Raw genomic sequence first — 16,525 nt, forward strand, 5'->3', positions numbered from 1 at the left:
TGTGCAAGTCAAGATCGGAATTTTTCTAACCACCACCACCACAAAAACTGATATTTTCCGTTTAAATTGCCAGTAATTGTGTGTGCAGTTGGGGTTTAGTTGACTATTTTGATGAAGAAAGTGTGAGGCAGAACAGAATTGTCTACTATACAGTCATGGCTGTATTGGCTCTGCAGTGCAACAGGTACTATATTAGTAAATTTAAGTAGATGTGATTCAGAACAGGAGCTAGTCTTGAGTAAAAAGGTGCCATATTTATTTAGGCTAGACAAAGCCTTTTTTAAGTAAGGGAAAAGTCCGCTCAATTGTTTCTTTGTAGCTAATAACTGCTGAACTTTTGGATTTAACTTTGCTGGTATTATACTTTGTAGGGCTAGAATCTTTCAATGAAAGTTCACACCACTTTCCTGTGGAAGATGACAAAATGCTATCTGAGTCAGAGCGTGTGTCCCAGCAAGCAAAGAAGTCCTTGCCTAACAGCAGAGTTTCTAATAGAGACCATGAGCAGAATGCAAATACTGATAGCACTTTGGAAGAGTTGTCTGGACATTCTTTGATGAGGTAAAGTGGACCTTTATAAGACATGCACATATTACTAGAACTTGGTGTTGAGTTTTAATATGTAGTGTGGAGTACAAGTGCAACCACAGTGTAGAGGTGGAGAAAGGTGGAAAAAGGATTTGCAGCTTGATCTGCTGTTTCAGCACTACACTGAATAACTTTTATACAAAAGTCTTAAATTATAGCCTGGCTCCTGAAAATTCTACCATCTATCTGGATAAGTTAGTAGTAATAAATCACAACGTTTACTAGTGAGACACCTGTACTTGGAATAAACATAGTATAAAAAATGCTGTCTGATTAATTTTTAAAAATTAATCAATTTAAAGAAAATATTGAAGCTGACCCTATCGTTCTGAGAGAGGACATAGAGTTTGAATATTATTTGTAGGTTTCTGGCAGCTTTTGTAATGAATACAGCTACCTCGTTTCAGCATAAAAATGGTCCTCGAGATCTTGTCTGTCTTGTTTAACACTCAAAAGGAAACTGTCAACTTCTGTTCTTTGAAATGGACTAGTTTAAAAGAATCAATTGTCTGATGGAATACCCTTTAAATACAATGTTATGAAAACCTTTCAATGTTTGTAAATATTTGATAGTTTTTCTTAGGGCTGTTGATTAATCGCAGTTAAGTCACGCAATTAACTCAAAAAAATGAATCGTGCTTAAAAAAATTAATTGCCGTTTTAATCGCACTGTTAAGCAATAGAATACCAATTGAAATTTATTAAATATTTTGAATATTTTTCTACATTTTCAAATATATTGATTTCAACTACAACACAGAATACAAAGCATATAGTGCTCACTTTATCATTTTTACAGGGCAAATATTTGTAATAAAAATAATACAAACAAAAGAAAATAGTATTTTTCAATTATTATTTAGCTTGTGCATAGTCCTCTAGCCAAGCAATAGCATATTCAGTGGCGTGATGCAGTTCTTCTAGGCCACCACTGAACCTAGTCAGTAGGCATTCATCGACAATGTGTGTCATTGTCTGTCGCGCCACAGCTGCACAAAGGGCTGTCACGAAGGCCCCAGCAATACTGGTAAGCTGCACAGAGACCTTGACCGGTCTGAAATCTGTTCAACAGGGACCATTGGTGATGGGGCAGGTCAAAAACTAGGTGGGCGGATTGTGGGGTCGGCAACGAGGGACTGGTTGGGGATTATAACAGATATCCATTCCTCTCGCCAGAGTGTTTCCACCCCTAACATCCTGGCGTGGCAGATGAGACCATAATGGGCGATGTGACAGCAAACGTGCAGCTGGTGATTTTAAAAGGTCATTGTGCAGTGGCAGGCTTGGGCTGACGCGTACTTTCTCCAGTAACTTGCCAGTGGCAACCTCTCGTCTGATATAAGGAGTAGCAATATTGCTCAGAACTGGAAGCCATGGGAGTGGAGTTGGACTCAGGGTGCCAGAAATGATCGGCATAGGAGCATGTAACTGCATATCCACCAGTTTGGTGTGTGACAATCGACTCCATACTGTTGCACAGTACTCCGCCACTGAATACGAGGTGGCAAGAGCTGACATCCCCAGAGTTGGAGCACTGGCACCCCATGACGAACCTGCCAGTTTGCGAAGAAGATTGTAACGCGTCTTAACTTTAGCTGCTGTCTTCTTCAGGTAGGCATAGCAACTCAGTGTGCGATCTAAGGTCACACCTAGATAGACCAGTTCTACTTCATGCTTCTGACCATTCAGATAAACATTCAGTTCTCAGGTTGTGCTAAACTGTTTTTATGATGCTTGGCTGAAAGCGCCAAGTCTTACAGTAGTCAGCTAACTTTACTATGTCCTGGTTTAAGGTGGCATCAAGCTCGTGAAACGTCCGGGTATGGGTACCGCAACAGATGTCTGCGTAAATGAACTTTCGTGACTCCGTTGTTGGCAGGTCATTGATGTAAAGGTTGAACAGGGTTGGAGAAAGCACAGAGCCCTGGGGTAACCCATTGCTCTTTCGTCTCCAAACACTTGTCTTCTCCCCCATATGAACTCTGAATTGCCTATCACGGAGGAACAGTTCAACGATGCCTGTGACCCAAGGTAGCAGGACCCATGATACCTTCACAAGCTGGCCAGTGAGCCATACCGTATTGTATGCTGCTGTTAGATCAATGAAAACAACACCTGCTTTCAAGTTTCTCTGGAAGCCATTTTCAACAAATATGGTCAGCGCGAGTACTTGGTTGCATGTGCTACGACCTCAGTGAAAACCGGCTTGGTCAGGACTCAAAATTCTCTCCGCTGTAGGACTAAACACTTTATGCACTGAAGCACACTGACAGTAATGATATGGGACAATAGCTTGATGCTTGACTTGAGTCCTTTCCTGGCTTTAGGAGGACAATGATTTTTGCAGTGCACCATATCTTCGGTAGCCTGCCTTCACTGATGACCCCGGTGAAGAATTTCACAAACCAGAGCTGAGCACGGGGGCCAAGGTTTTTCAAGAATTCTGGAAATATGTTGTCATAGCCCTCAGCTGTTCCACACTTGATGCTACCCAGTGTCTGTTACAGTGAATGGTTCTGGGCAGCTTCTGATCTGGTGTACATGTTTAAAAGTACGCTATTTGTTCCTCACTTGTCTTCACACCTGTTTCTCCAAAGGTGCTCTGGCCACTTTAAGTAGGTATCCAGCTACCTGGTTGGGTGACACTGAGGGTCGGCAGAGTGCAGGTGGCTGCTGCGTTGTTCCCAGGCATCGGAGCAGACTCCAACACTTGCAGCTGGAGTGAGTAAAGCTCATCCTCTCGGTCGTCTCCTCCCATCTGGCTCAGTGACCAGCGTCCAATGATTTGATCAGATGGTCATTGACATCTGGGTCACCAGATGCCTCATGCTGCTCAAGCAAGGAAGCGCTCTCCTCGTCAAAATGGGATGTAGACTGGACGGCAACGGCGTGGGATGGCTCTGCAGGCTGCTTTATGGATAGCACCACAGAAGCAACGGTAGGTCTCATTTACCAAGATATGCCGGGCTGGTATTGTCACCACACACTTCTCCAGTGCTTCCCTATATTTTTCCCAGTCAGCCTTTTGGAAGTTCCACCACTTCTTTTTGGAACTCTTGACAACTGGATCAGGATCAGCGATGGTCTGTGTTGCCTGTGTGGAAAGTTATTCAAGACTTGGTATGTTGCTGGCTGAGGATGGCCATGAACTGAACTGACCCAGCACAAGTCAGGAGAATAGTCATGATCCCATCTAGAAGAATGGAACGTGCCTTGCTGCTTAGCATCATGGATAAGGGCAAGGTCATTTTGAGATGCCCAGGTGCAAGTTGTTCACTGTCAGTTTCAACCTCCTCCTACTCCCAGTGTGTGTGATGGCAGTTGAAGTTTCTAATGTAAACAGCTGGGTGTGGCATGCTTGGTAGAACCTGTTGGTTCCAGCTGACGCTTGGAGGCTTGTAAACATTTGCTAGCTAGATACCGCCAACCTGGATGGTGTCACAGAATTCAGTAGACATCAGTTGAGTGGCATCTGCAATATTGGACCGAATGTATGTGGCTTGGACATGCTTTGGGTGTTCCACATGGCACAAGAGGTCAAAGCCATCGATACTGTAACACCTGGCTTCGGCAGTTGCCGTGTGTGTCCCTTGCAAGCAAATGATGTCGATAGTATGTCGATGAGCAAGAACACTGAGTAAATCACAATTGGCAACCGACAGACCCTCCACGTTAGGTTGTAATACGTGTAGAGTTGGAAGAGGTGAATTCTCAATTTTCAATTCACCTCATACAAGTACCATAGTGCAATCTCTTTATTGTGAAAGTGCAACTTACAGATGTAGATTTTTTTGTTGTTGTTACATAACTGTACTCAGAAACAAAACAATGTAAAACTTTAGCATCCACAAGTGTACTTAGTCCTATTTCTTGTTCGGCCAATTGCTAAGACTAACAAGTTTGTTTACATTTACGGGAGATAATGCTGCCCTCTTCTTATTTACAGGGTCACCTGTAAGTGAGAACAGGCATTTGCATGGCAGTTTTGTAGTTGGCATTACAAGGTATTTACATGCTAGATATGCTAAACATTCGTCTGCCCCTTCATGCTTCGGCCGCCATTCCAGAATACGTTTCCATGCTTACGATGCTTGTTTAAAAAAAAAAAAAAAGTGTGAATTAAATTTTTGACTGAACTCCTTGGGGGAGAATTGTATGTCTCCTGCTTTGTTTTACCTACATTCTGCCATATATTTCATGTTATAGCAGTCTTGGAGGTTGACCCAGCACATGTTGTTTGTTTTAAGAACACTTTCACTGAAAATTTGACAAAATGCAAAGAAGGTACCCATGTGAAATTTCTAAAGATAGCTACAGCACTCAACCCAAGGTTTAAGAATCTGAAGTGCCTTCCAAAATATGAGAGGGATGAGGTGTGGAGCATGCTTTCAGAGTCTGCAACACTCTGATGCGGAAACTACAGAACCCAAACCACCAAAAAAGAAAATCAACCGTCTGCTGGTGGCATCTGACTCTTGATGATGAAAGTGAACATGCGTCGATCCAAAGCAGTGCGGACCGTCATTGAGCAGAACCTGTCATCCGCATAGACGCATGTCCTTTGGAATGGTGGTTGAAACATGAAGGGATATACGAATCTTTAGCACATCTGGCACATAAATATCTTGCAACGCCGGCTACAACAGTGCCATGCGAACACCCCTTCTCACTTTCAGGTGACATTGTAAACAAGAAGCGGGCAGCATTACCTCCTGATAATGTAAACAGACTTGTTTGAGTGATTGGCTGAACAAGAAGTAGGACAGAGTGCACTTGTAGACTCTAAAGTTTTACATTGTTTTATTTTTGAGTGCAGTTTTTTCATATTCTACTTGTGTAGGTTCAACTTCCATGATAAAGAGATTGCACTACAGTACTTATATGGAGGTGAATTGAAAAATATTATTTCTTGTTTTTTACACTGCAAATATTTGTAATCAAAAAATAAATATAAGGTGAGCACTGTATACTTTGTATTCTGTGTTGTAATTGAAATAAATATATTTGAAAATGTAGAAAACATCCAAAAATATTTAAATAAATGATATTCTATTATTGTTTAAGAGCACGATTAATTTTTTTTATTTGTGCGATTAATTGCGATTAATTTTTTGAATTGTTAGACAGCCCTAGTTTTTCTGCCTCACTGTTGATGTTAAGAACAGCCTTTAGGGCACACCGAAGTGCAACATCAAATGTGCTCAGCCTTATCCCTTTTTCTCCTATTTTTTCTTTCTGGTTATATATGTCTACCTGTTGACTCTTCAGATTTAGTTTCCGTTTTGTTGCAGCTACTATGGGTAAAAACCTTCGTGCAGGGGCTGTGAAAGTGTGTGAGTTCTTCTCCCTCACCCCTGCCAGAACACTGCATCAGTGGTGGTGACGTACCGGTATATGAGACTGGAAGAGCAACTGATCAACAAAACATTGAAACAGACTCTACGCTGTGGTGTCAAATTTACAAAATAAACACGTGGAAAAATTAGAGACTTTTTTTTCTCTAGAACTTCTTAATTAGGGTAGTCTTAGGTGTTATCTGTAATAATAGCAGGTACAAAATAGAAGTGATTTTCAAATTAACACTGTCCCTTTTAATCTTCATTTCTGTACCAAACAAAGAAAACCCTGGCCAATACAGGCATCTTTCAGTTTAATTTCTGAAAAGGCACTGAAGCTAGCTTTTCTTTTTCCATCTTCACAAAGAGGAATCTGTAAGAAGCTAAAAGAAATAGGCAGACTACCTATAAAGAGCTGTTGCAATCTTTGCCGGTAGAAACCACAAGAATGTGTCTGGTTGGGGTGACTGCATGCCCCCTAATGAATGAGCTTATGACAGTGTTGTGATTTGTGCAAAGATGGGTTGCTGCTCCAAAGGAGTGTAGTGGGGGAGAGAATTTAATACCCATCCTTGCTGCTGTTGCAGTTCATGTTTCCATTAACCGTGTCATTGAAAATAAAATCTTGTCTCAAATCGCCTTCTAAAAAGACATACAAGTTAGTTTTCATGTGTCTGTTCACTGAGGGCATACAGAGTGATTGTGATGGATTGGCTTAATTTAGTTGAAATATTGAACCCAGTATTGGGTTTGAAAACCCCTGGCCTAATGAGATGATGAAATGGGTTATGCCATTGTTTTGATATGTGTCTGGGAGGCTTCCCTATGATTTAAGCATCCACTGTTGATCATCTTTGCTTTCATAATTGTGGAATGTTAACATTTTTGTATGTATTTGAATCATTTTCTGAAAGTTTTTGGAAAGCGATGTACTAAAACTTCCCTCCCCAGGCAGTTTTCATATTGTATTTTATTAACTGTTACTATTTAATGCAAATTTAGGACTCTTTGGCATTTGTCTCATTTTGCAAAGGGAGATTAATATTTAAAGGTAACAGTTCTGTCATAGCCACTTGCACTTCTAGAGCATTTCTAAACTGTAAAGAGCTTCTATAATGTCAGGTTCTTCTGTAGGTAAAATTAAGTTCCTGGCCAAGACTTTCAAAACGCGGTGCCTAAAGGTAGACTCCTAAATCCATATTTAGGCACCTGAATGTGGCCTGATTTTCAGAAGTGCTGAGTTCCTATCAAATTCCAGTGAAATTGATAGGAGCTGCTGTATAATCAGGCCCCTTATTCTGCTGGTGCCTAAGAATGGAATTAAGGGGCTAACCTTAGGCACTTATTTTTGAAAATCTTTGTCCCGTGGTACAGAGAGAAGTTTGTATCTATGTGATAATCAAGGAGTCCTATCACCTTTTAATGTAGTTATTTATGTGAAGGATTATAGGGTAATTTCTACAGTAGGTTACTGGCCGTGATACTTTAATGACTGTTTATAAATTTGATTCATATGAGATTTTTCTCTCTGTTTAGAACCTGTAAGTAATCCTTGTTCCTTTGTTATTTATATACTAACTATGCTTGATACTATAGAACGTTATCAAAATGTGTTCCTGTAATGAGCCGCCACTTAAATGCAGGGTAGGCACCTGCAAATCATAGGAGAGCATTCCTTTTACATAGTTTGTTCAAATGTAGACAAACAGGGGATTTAGGTTAGTACTATGTAAACTGTCATCCTTGCACTTAAATGTCTGGGGATTGGAGAATACTGATCTTTTTCTGGTTTGATTTTTCTGTCAGTCTCTCAGACAAGGGAAGGTCCCAGAAGACCCCAACCTCTCCCCCATCTCCAGGCTCCCAGAAACTATCGCAGTTTGACTCTCTAGGAAATACAGTGGAAAGAACCAGGTCCCCTGCAGGCTTTCCTGGGACTACAGCTTCAGGGTTCAAGCCCAATGTACCCATCTCTGACTTGAGCCTGGGAACTAGCAAGACAGGAGCAGCCGTGGCTGGTGAGCTGGCTCCATTCAAGCCCAACTAATACTATAAAACTTCCTTTTTTTTTCTCTCTTTGTATTTATGTATAGTTTCTATGATGCAGGCCAAGGGCTTGTCTACACTTGAAATGATTCAGCTGCAGTGCGGCAGCTGCACTGCTGTAGCACTTCAGCACAGACACTCATGTCATCCTAGGTAATCCACCTCCCCAAGAGGCGGAATTCCTCTGTCCATCTAGCGCTGCCTACACAGGGATTTAGGGTGGCTTAACTACATCATTCATGGGGTGTGGATTTTTCACACCCCTAAGCAGCATAGCTGGGTCGATCTAATTTTTTAGTGTAGACCAGCCTAAGTCCTATAAATGTTAAATAGTAAGTATTCTCTTACAGGATCCATGCGCTTCTCTCCTGCTGGTCTCCAGCATCGTTTGTCAGCAGAGCTCAACTACCTGAGTGCCATTGAGGAATCTGTACGGCAACTCTCAGATGTAGAACGAGTACGGGGCATATCACTTGCCCAGCAGGAGAGTGTTTCTCTGGCTCAGATCCTGAAGGTGACTGGAAAAGTTCTTTTACTTGCTTTAACCCTCTTGTTCTGTATTTTGTGAGGAAAAAATAACCAAAGCACTGTAATTGAAATAGTTCTGCTGCTGCTACATAGCTGAGGTGATGCAGTCTTTTTGAAAATGTCCAATATATTTTAAGATCAATACCTGCATCATCTTCCCTCTTCTTCTCAACACACCAGTGGTGAGTCATGAGCTCCTACCATTAGTGTGCCATTGGCAGAAATAATTGTTTTTACTTTATATCACGATAAAACTAGAATTTGTTTACTTGCTAGGTTTGATATTTGGCCCTTAGGCAACACAATGTTGGTTGTTCAGGCTGGGTTCTTGGTCTTATTCCGGGTATATCTTGGTTGAAATCTGCTCATCTTGACAAAATCAGCTACTTCCCAAAGCAGAACAAGCAAACCTTCCAGATTCTGATTTCTATTGTACCCAGAGGGAAAGGGAGGGAAGGGGTACACATAGTTGTCAGCTCCCTCACCAACAAGATATTGGTGCTGGAAGAGAGATTGAAGGTTTGACTTTAGCACAGGAAGCTGCGAATAGAGCAGCCTTCTGACTGTCAGTTAGCTACAGTTAGGGGCGGGTTGTGGAATCTAAATGCAGATTCCTTTTCTTAACACTAAAATGTCTCAATCTGTAGGCACAGCAGCAGCGACATGAGAGGGACTTGGCTCTTTTGAAACTCAAGGCTGAGCAAGAGGCTTTAGAGAGTCAAAGACAGTTGGAGGAGGCGAGGCAGAAAGCAGCTCAGGTAATGCCTACCTTCAAAAAATATCAAGTGTGTAAGAGACAGAGCTTTGAATCTGTAAGTAAACCTGTGTCCAGAAATATTCTTAATGTGAAGTCCATGGATGGTCTGGAAAGGGTGAAGGAATTTGAAGTATGACCAAAATATGTCAGAGACCAATCTTAATTTCAAACTGATTTTTTTTCTTTAAGGCTGTAAACTCAAAACGAATAGTAATACTACCCACGAAGAGTAATTATAACCTTGCTGTTGTTTCTTTATAGGCCCATGCAGAATCTCTGCAGCATCTGGTCCAGTCACGACAGGAAGCAGCAGAAGCACTACAGGAGACCACATGTAAAATTGCAGCCCAGCAGGTGGAAGCTGCTCTGCTCACCACAGATGCAGCTCGCCAGATCCGTGAGGTGAGATTCTGTATGAAAGACTTGATGAAAATGTTCCATTGCAAAGTTGTCTTGCTACTAAAACATTCACTCTTCAGTGTAGCTTCTTCACCTTTGCAGCATGCTAGTGCTGGAAGGATTTTCAGTAGAACTTCTGGCACTGCTATGTAGAAAAAAGTGAGTGGCCTTCTTATAATCCCCATGCACTCCCCAGAGCATCTTTCTAAGACCATGACTTCCCTTTCTTTGAATCGTTCTTATCTCAGGTTGATGGTTCTGGAGAGAGAGTTTTTGGATCAATGTTCTGAAGAAACTAGGGCAAAACTGAATTGAATGTCCATAGAGTTAAATGGAACATAATGATGTATAGTTAATACCTGTCATCAGTGCACCAAGCACATTTGCTGGGCACACACCATACTTTCCTTAAGTATAAAGGGAGTTACTTTTTCTGACTGTTTTCAATAATGTGCATATATATGTACACAAGAAGACATGATGTGATGCAAGTTTATCAGTGTGCGTTTAAGGTTACTACGTTACTCACGAATGATGAAGACATGAGCAAGTTATGCAGATCATCTCAACCAAAAATCTTTTATGCTGCCACACTGTCTGTTCTGCATAAGCTACATATTTTACAGAAAAACTATTTTAGAAATGTATTTAGTAAGTTCTTGAAAAATATTATTGGAACTGATTTTTTTGAACCCATTCACCTATAAAGCCAAGCTTTTAGTCTCCCAATTCTGAACGTACAGACCTCCTGAGGAAGAGGAAAATTTAAAACTAGTAAATCTTGAGTTTCTAAAAGTAGAGTTTCCATATACTTTGATACGTTTGACATATTTTGTGTACCTGATTAGAAACAAGCGCCTTATACCATTGAAAAGAGGAAAGTCCTGGGTTTCTGATTATATAATGCCATTTCTAGTCCTGATGGTTTGCATAATATTGGGCCATAAAATTGGCACTTGTTCAAGACTAGGCATAGTCAGTGTCACTCATCAGACAAGTGTAATTTTTTGGGAAAGAAGAAAATTATATTTGTGGCAGATTTTCTTTAAAAAAATACATCTGTTAAGCTGTCTGGAGTTTTGGAATGTTTGTCTAAGTGAAGATCATTTAGTGAGCAGAGTTCAGGTTAGTTGGCCAAAGTGGTATGATTGATACAGTTTATCACATGGCTTTTCCCACTCTGTGTGTGTGTGTAAATAAAAAATAAATGTACAGAGCAGTCTGCTCCTCTTACTTAGTTGAAATTGATCCTTCTTTAAGTGTAAATTATTTGTATATCATGGTGCTGTGTGTTGTGTATATATGCCTGGAACAATGCAGCTGTGTATCAAGTATATTCCTATATTCAGATGACAGAGTTGGCACGAACACAAATCTCAGATGGTGTCAGTGCTCCAGCAGCTCCAATCACCACACTGTTTGACCATCAGCGGCAACATCATTCAAAGTTCATGAAAGAGCTCAGAGACAGAGCCGATACAAACAGGTATTTGACCAATACAACCTCTCACAAACGTAGCACATTAGGAAAAGCAGTAGCAGTTGTTGTGGTCTCTTGTACTAGTTCTCCCACCATTTTTTAGGGAAAACCATATGGAACTTTAATGAAAGAGCGTTATATAAAGGAGTTCTATGTGGCTATAGTAGATAGATTAGAAAGATTAACTTAGCTTAATGTAAGAGTACAAAGACAGAATTTTTTCCCTTGGTTTACACATCATCTGTTCTGTAAAAGGTTGTATATAAGTGAGAAGTGAAACTGTTTACTCTTTTCATTGGATAGTTTTCATCCTGTTAAGTTTGGTCTGATTTAACTGGCCTATCCTTTTTTAAGTCCTCCATTCTCTTTACTCAACAGACCCTTATTTCTCCTATTAAATTGAAGTAGACTTGTAAAAACCTTTGTTTTTATTCTTTATTCCAAGACCACTCAAATTTATCCAGAACATTTTACTTTGACAGAAAAAATGAATCTGGGGCCCCTTCACAAAGTAAAGAGAAGACAGCTGACTCAAAGCCGACATACTCCCCATTTTTTGATAGTTACTCAGAATCCTCAAGATCCAAGAATCATGATCAGAGGTGAGAAGAGATTAAATTATGCCATCAATTTCTACTTTAAAAGTGTAGTAAAGTAAAAATACATACAAGTGAATGCTCTGGAAAACTGGTATCTATTGGAATTTTAAACTCGAAACTGCTTCTTAATTCCCAGTAGTTGGAGATTGGTTTATCTTGAAGGTTTCTATCCCTTCCAAAACTTGTTTGGTTTTTAAATATTTACTATTATAACTCTGGATATTAGTGTTATTTATATAAATAATCCTTAACCTAATCTCTTTTTTTTGTGTTTCCTGCTAAATTCTGCTCCTCAAATGAGAACTTGTTGCAATGTATTCCAAAGTCTCGTGGTGTGAAGATATTTTTTTCCGTTTTAAATTTGCCACTGTTTAATTTCATTGAATGTCCCCTTGTTTTTCCTGTCTCATAGAACAAGAACAAACTCCTCTTCTGCCTTCTCTATAACATTAATTATTTTGTATATTTTTTTATCATGTCCCCTTTCTCCCATGTTCCCATTTGTCCTTTCTAAGGTAAACAGTACTAAACTTTTCAGTTTCTCTTTTTATGAGATTTTTTTCCATGTCCCTAATCATTCTTTTGTTGCCTTTCTCTGAAACCTCTCTGATCCTGTTATATATGTTTTGAGATGGGGTAACTGGAACAGTAAACGGTATCCCTGGTGAAGGCATACCATTGATCTATATAATTGCTTTACAATATATGTCATATTTTGTTCTGTTCTTCATATACCCTGACGTTTGCTTTGTTTTTATTTGGCAATTGCTCTGCACTGAGCAGAAGTCTTCATTGAACTGTCTACAGGTGCCTAGGTCTCCTTCCTGGGAGCTATTTGCTAATTTAGAACCCAGTAAGGTGTATGAGAACCTTCTGTTAGTCCATCCATTATTCATTATCTTGAATCTGTCAACACTAAATTTAATCTTTCATTATATTGCACATTCTCCCCTAGTTTCATTAGGTCCCTCTAAAGTTCCTCATAGTTGTCTGGTTTGACACACCTAAATAACTTTGTGTCTTCTGCATATTTTACCACCTCGTTGCTCACCCCCTTTTCTAGATCCTAGTTTACCACATTGTGGCACCTCACCAATAACTTTTTATCCAGAGGAAAATTGACCACTTATTCCAACTCTTAGTTTTCTGTCTCTTAGCCAATTTGTTTTCCCTCTCTAATAATAACAATAAATAATTTAACAAGCTAAAACAAAACACTCCCCCCTCCCCCCAAATTTTAAAGACTTGTAAAAGAAAAAGGGAATGATTGGCATGATTTATCGTTAGTACCTATTGCAGGGTAAAAGATGTGCATACTTACAGGCTTGTTTGTTTCCCTGACTATTCCTTTCTATCTTAGACCAGAAGTGAGAACTTCTAGTGTGGATTTCCAATTTAATTAGGCCTGGGATTTTGCAGTAGCCAAACTGTGCTTTTGTTTAACCTAAATATTTTTTTAACTAGGGCTTTTACTCAGTAAGAGATAAGATGAGAATACAAACTACTTTTAAATGTTGAAGGAGTGAACAAGCAGAACTGTCAAATACCTGTGCAACATTTCTATGTCTTGGTTCTGGTGGAGAAAAGCAGAAACAAAGTAAAAAGTGTTTGTTCTTGTTAAATAGTAGCAGCAGCAGCCGGCAGGAGAGTCCTTCAGTTCCTTCTTCCAAGGAGAATGAGAAGAAGCCCTCCCGACGTGAAAAGACGAGCAGCTCCATAGAAGAGCAGGCTCGTACTGGTGTGGATGATTCCTTGCAGAGTGATAGTATTCCATCACTACCAGATGAGAAAGGTTAGATGTATTCTTGATCCTTGGTGAAGCTAGAGGTAGTGCCCCAGAATTAAAGTCTCTGAGATAAGTGGAGGGGGAATGCAAGTGAAGAAAGATGAGCATCTGGACTAAGTGGTGGTGTGTGAAGAGATAACAGAGGATGACATGGTGGGAAGGAATCATTTAAACTGTTCTGTATTTAGCAGGCAATTGACTTCATAAGCTGTTCTATTTTCTGTTAACTTAACTGTTGCCAGATGTTCATTTACTTTTATACCAGAATATATGCTGAAGGTCCGATGTTTCAGCTACCATAAAAATGCATTTGTATAGTTTTTTTTAAAAAATTCAGACTGTGAAGTGGCACTGGGTACCTTCTGTTTGAAGCCTTCATTAGCTAAATAATACTATTAGTTAAAAAATGTCTGATATTCTACTTCATTATAATCTCCAAGGGATGACCACACATTTTTCTAATAGGCTTTTTTTGCAGGATGATAAGTGTAGTTCAGACTAGTATTTTTTATTTTGGCTTGTACATTTTTCACAGTTTTGTCATTCATTCTGTGTGGTAACATTTTTGCCCATTATTTGGCTGAATTATTTCAGTCCGAGTTTCCACACAACAATTTATACCTTTGGTGAAGCTAGATCCACTTCAAAGCCCGTTGTGTTCATTGTTAGGGGGCTTATTCCTTCACCCACTTACTTCCCTGGTCCTTCTCGCATGAACAGAGAGCAACAATACCCGAAGTCCAAAGGTGCAAACAATTCAATGTTTATTGGGGTGAACTTCCAGCAAGCATGATTCCAGTTTCCTTCCTTAGTATCCTCCTCCCCAGCTCTGACACCATAGAGCCTTACACCTGTGTCCGTGTTCCCATTCCTGCCCTTAGCAAAACATGATTCCAATTTCCTTACCCCCATTCCCTGTTCCCATTTCCCCCTTTAGCAAAACATTATTCCAATTTCCCCACCCCCATTCCCTGTTCCCATTTTCCCCACCCACACACTTCCTGATTGACTGCAGGCTATATAGTAAAACTTGAGTTTTGCTTTGCTATACCTTAACCAATCATTTTCCTGAAATTTAACTAACCAATCCTAACATATTGTAACGTGATTATGTAACCAATTATATATATCCCACCACCTTAATTAGTTTACACCCAGCAAAATTAATTATACAGCAGACGGGAATAATCACAGAACCAGACAGAGATTATAAAGACAAACAATAGCAAAGTGGGAACTATAATGACAAAACAATACAGAAGTGAGGATTTCACATCCCAGCTATTGATAAGTGAGTTTTTGCCAGACAGGATGCTATCAAACTAAGTTTCCTTTTACATTTTCTAGGCACTTCCCTTTCTCTGGAGGCGATAGGCACTATCAGGACAGGATTGTACTCCTAACAGCCCAATAGCACCTTATTTTCAATGTGACTAGTTTGGAATGTGAGGATGTGACCAGTTGCTTCCCAGCTTATGGCTGCCTCTGCTGCTTAGCCAAAGGCCTTAGCCTAAGAACAGGGCCTCAAACTGTCACAGTAAGAGAAGGACCTTACACCGGCAGACAGTGATTTTGATTCTTTCTTTTATACCTCTATAACTAGCCAAGTGATAAGAATACACCTAAATTCTTAGAGTACCTTTGCAGACAGGCTTGAATATCTATATCCTAACATGCATAATGAAGACTCACTGGAGAATAAACTCTTTTTTTTTTTTCTGATTCCTCCCTCAGACTCAGCTTCCATTGCAACAGAGTATTCCCTGAAATTTGATGAGTCCATGACAGAAGATGAGATAGAAGAAAAGTCTTTCCGGTCTTTGCTACCTTCTGAGAGCCATCGGAGGATTAACATGGAGAAGAAACGAGATCATCGGGACGATTCTGATGAGGAAGTCTCCCCAGAAAAGACAGCCCTGTCATCTGTCAAGGTAGGTCTCAAATACCATGAAACTGTAGTTATGGAGAATAAATGCAATTGAGGTTCTTCCCTAGGTGAGATACTCAATCTGTTGGTGACTTTGAAATGAACCATCTTTTGTCAAGTTACGCTTGCAAACTTTAGGATGTTTCTTTCCTGTAAAACACTCAAAGGATAATTCTGTATATTGTGCCAAATGTAAAGCTAATAGAGAATGAAGCTTTCCATCTTGCACTGAATTTCAGTTGTACATAATATAACTTGTTTACCATTTTGCCTTTAAAAAAAAAAAAACTTTGGAAATCACATAATAAAACTGTGCTAAAAAGTTATTTAGCTTTCAAATCAGGCACTTGAAAATTACAAAATGCCAGAATTATGATTGTCAGCGCAACTTTAATTCTACCCCATTACATGTTTTTTAATTACATTATCACACGTTTCCCACAGGACTGCTGCCTCATTCAGTGCACAGGAGGGACATAACTCACAAGGGGACAGAATTAAGGTTGCATAGGCAACCATAAATCAGGCATTTCTGAACTTTTGAATGTTTGATTGCAACCTAAATAATGTTTTTACCATTGTTTTTTCTGTAATCTGTCAACTATTTCAATAAACACTTGTGAATGTGCACTGAATACAAACTTTTCTAATAATTATACAACCATGCCAGTGTCTCCCCACATTATTATCCTTCAAACAAAAACCTTTCACTTAGAATTAAGCAAATCAAATCAACGCAGTTGCTGAAAATCTAGAAATCTCATTCCCCCAACTATGTACTTGTCACTTTTCCTCTTCTCTACATCCATCAATTACCCAGACCACTCAGACTTCCTCCATCGCACTCACCAGCAAATATGTAGCCCTCTTCCTGCCATTCCCACTAGTTCAGCCGCTATTATTAACAGGGCAGGAGGCAGGAAAATTTAAGAGACTTGTAGCTAAAGGTGCCTCAACTCTGGTTCAGAGGTGACTTTCCTTCTGACAAACTTCTAGTGGTTCGCTGTGGTCCCAGTTTTTTGGGCTTTGGATGTTCCAAGCCCAGCTGACCTAAAGTTGGGCAGAGTTAAGATTTACCA

General features: G+C 39.8%; 1 protein-coding gene across 9 annotated transcripts in view; it reads left to right on the forward strand.

Annotated features, from left to right (window-relative positions):
- The window catches only part of CEP350 (centrosomal protein 350), a 135,041-nt gene that overhangs the window by 61,707 nt on the left and 56,809 nt on the right, over nucleotides 1–16,525 (forward strand). For 8 of the 9 annotated variants that reach the window (XM_075131502.1, XM_075131504.1, XM_048860299.2 and 5 more), the window contains 9 exons: nucleotides 372–561; nucleotides 7,731–7,942; nucleotides 8,321–8,484; nucleotides 9,146–9,256; nucleotides 9,517–9,657; nucleotides 11,004–11,140; nucleotides 11,617–11,736; nucleotides 13,359–13,525; nucleotides 15,254–15,450. In XM_075131502.1, coding sequence (XP_074987603.1) covers nucleotides 372–561; nucleotides 7,731–7,942; nucleotides 8,321–8,484; nucleotides 9,146–9,256; nucleotides 9,517–9,657; nucleotides 11,004–11,140; nucleotides 11,617–11,736; nucleotides 13,359–13,525; nucleotides 15,254–15,450 — 1,439 coding nt within the window. The remainder of the gene's footprint in view (nucleotides 1–371; nucleotides 562–7,730; nucleotides 7,943–8,320; nucleotides 8,485–9,145; nucleotides 9,257–9,516; nucleotides 9,658–11,003; nucleotides 11,141–11,616; nucleotides 11,737–13,358; nucleotides 13,526–15,253; nucleotides 15,451–16,525) is intronic. The other variant, XM_075131503.1, reaches the window with a different exon arrangement.

This window comes from Caretta caretta, chromosome 8, assembly GCF_965140235.1.
Source record: "Caretta caretta isolate rCarCar2 chromosome 8, rCarCar1.hap1, whole genome shotgun sequence".
Taxonomy (NCBI): Eukaryota; Metazoa; Chordata; order Testudines; family Cheloniidae; genus Caretta; species Caretta caretta.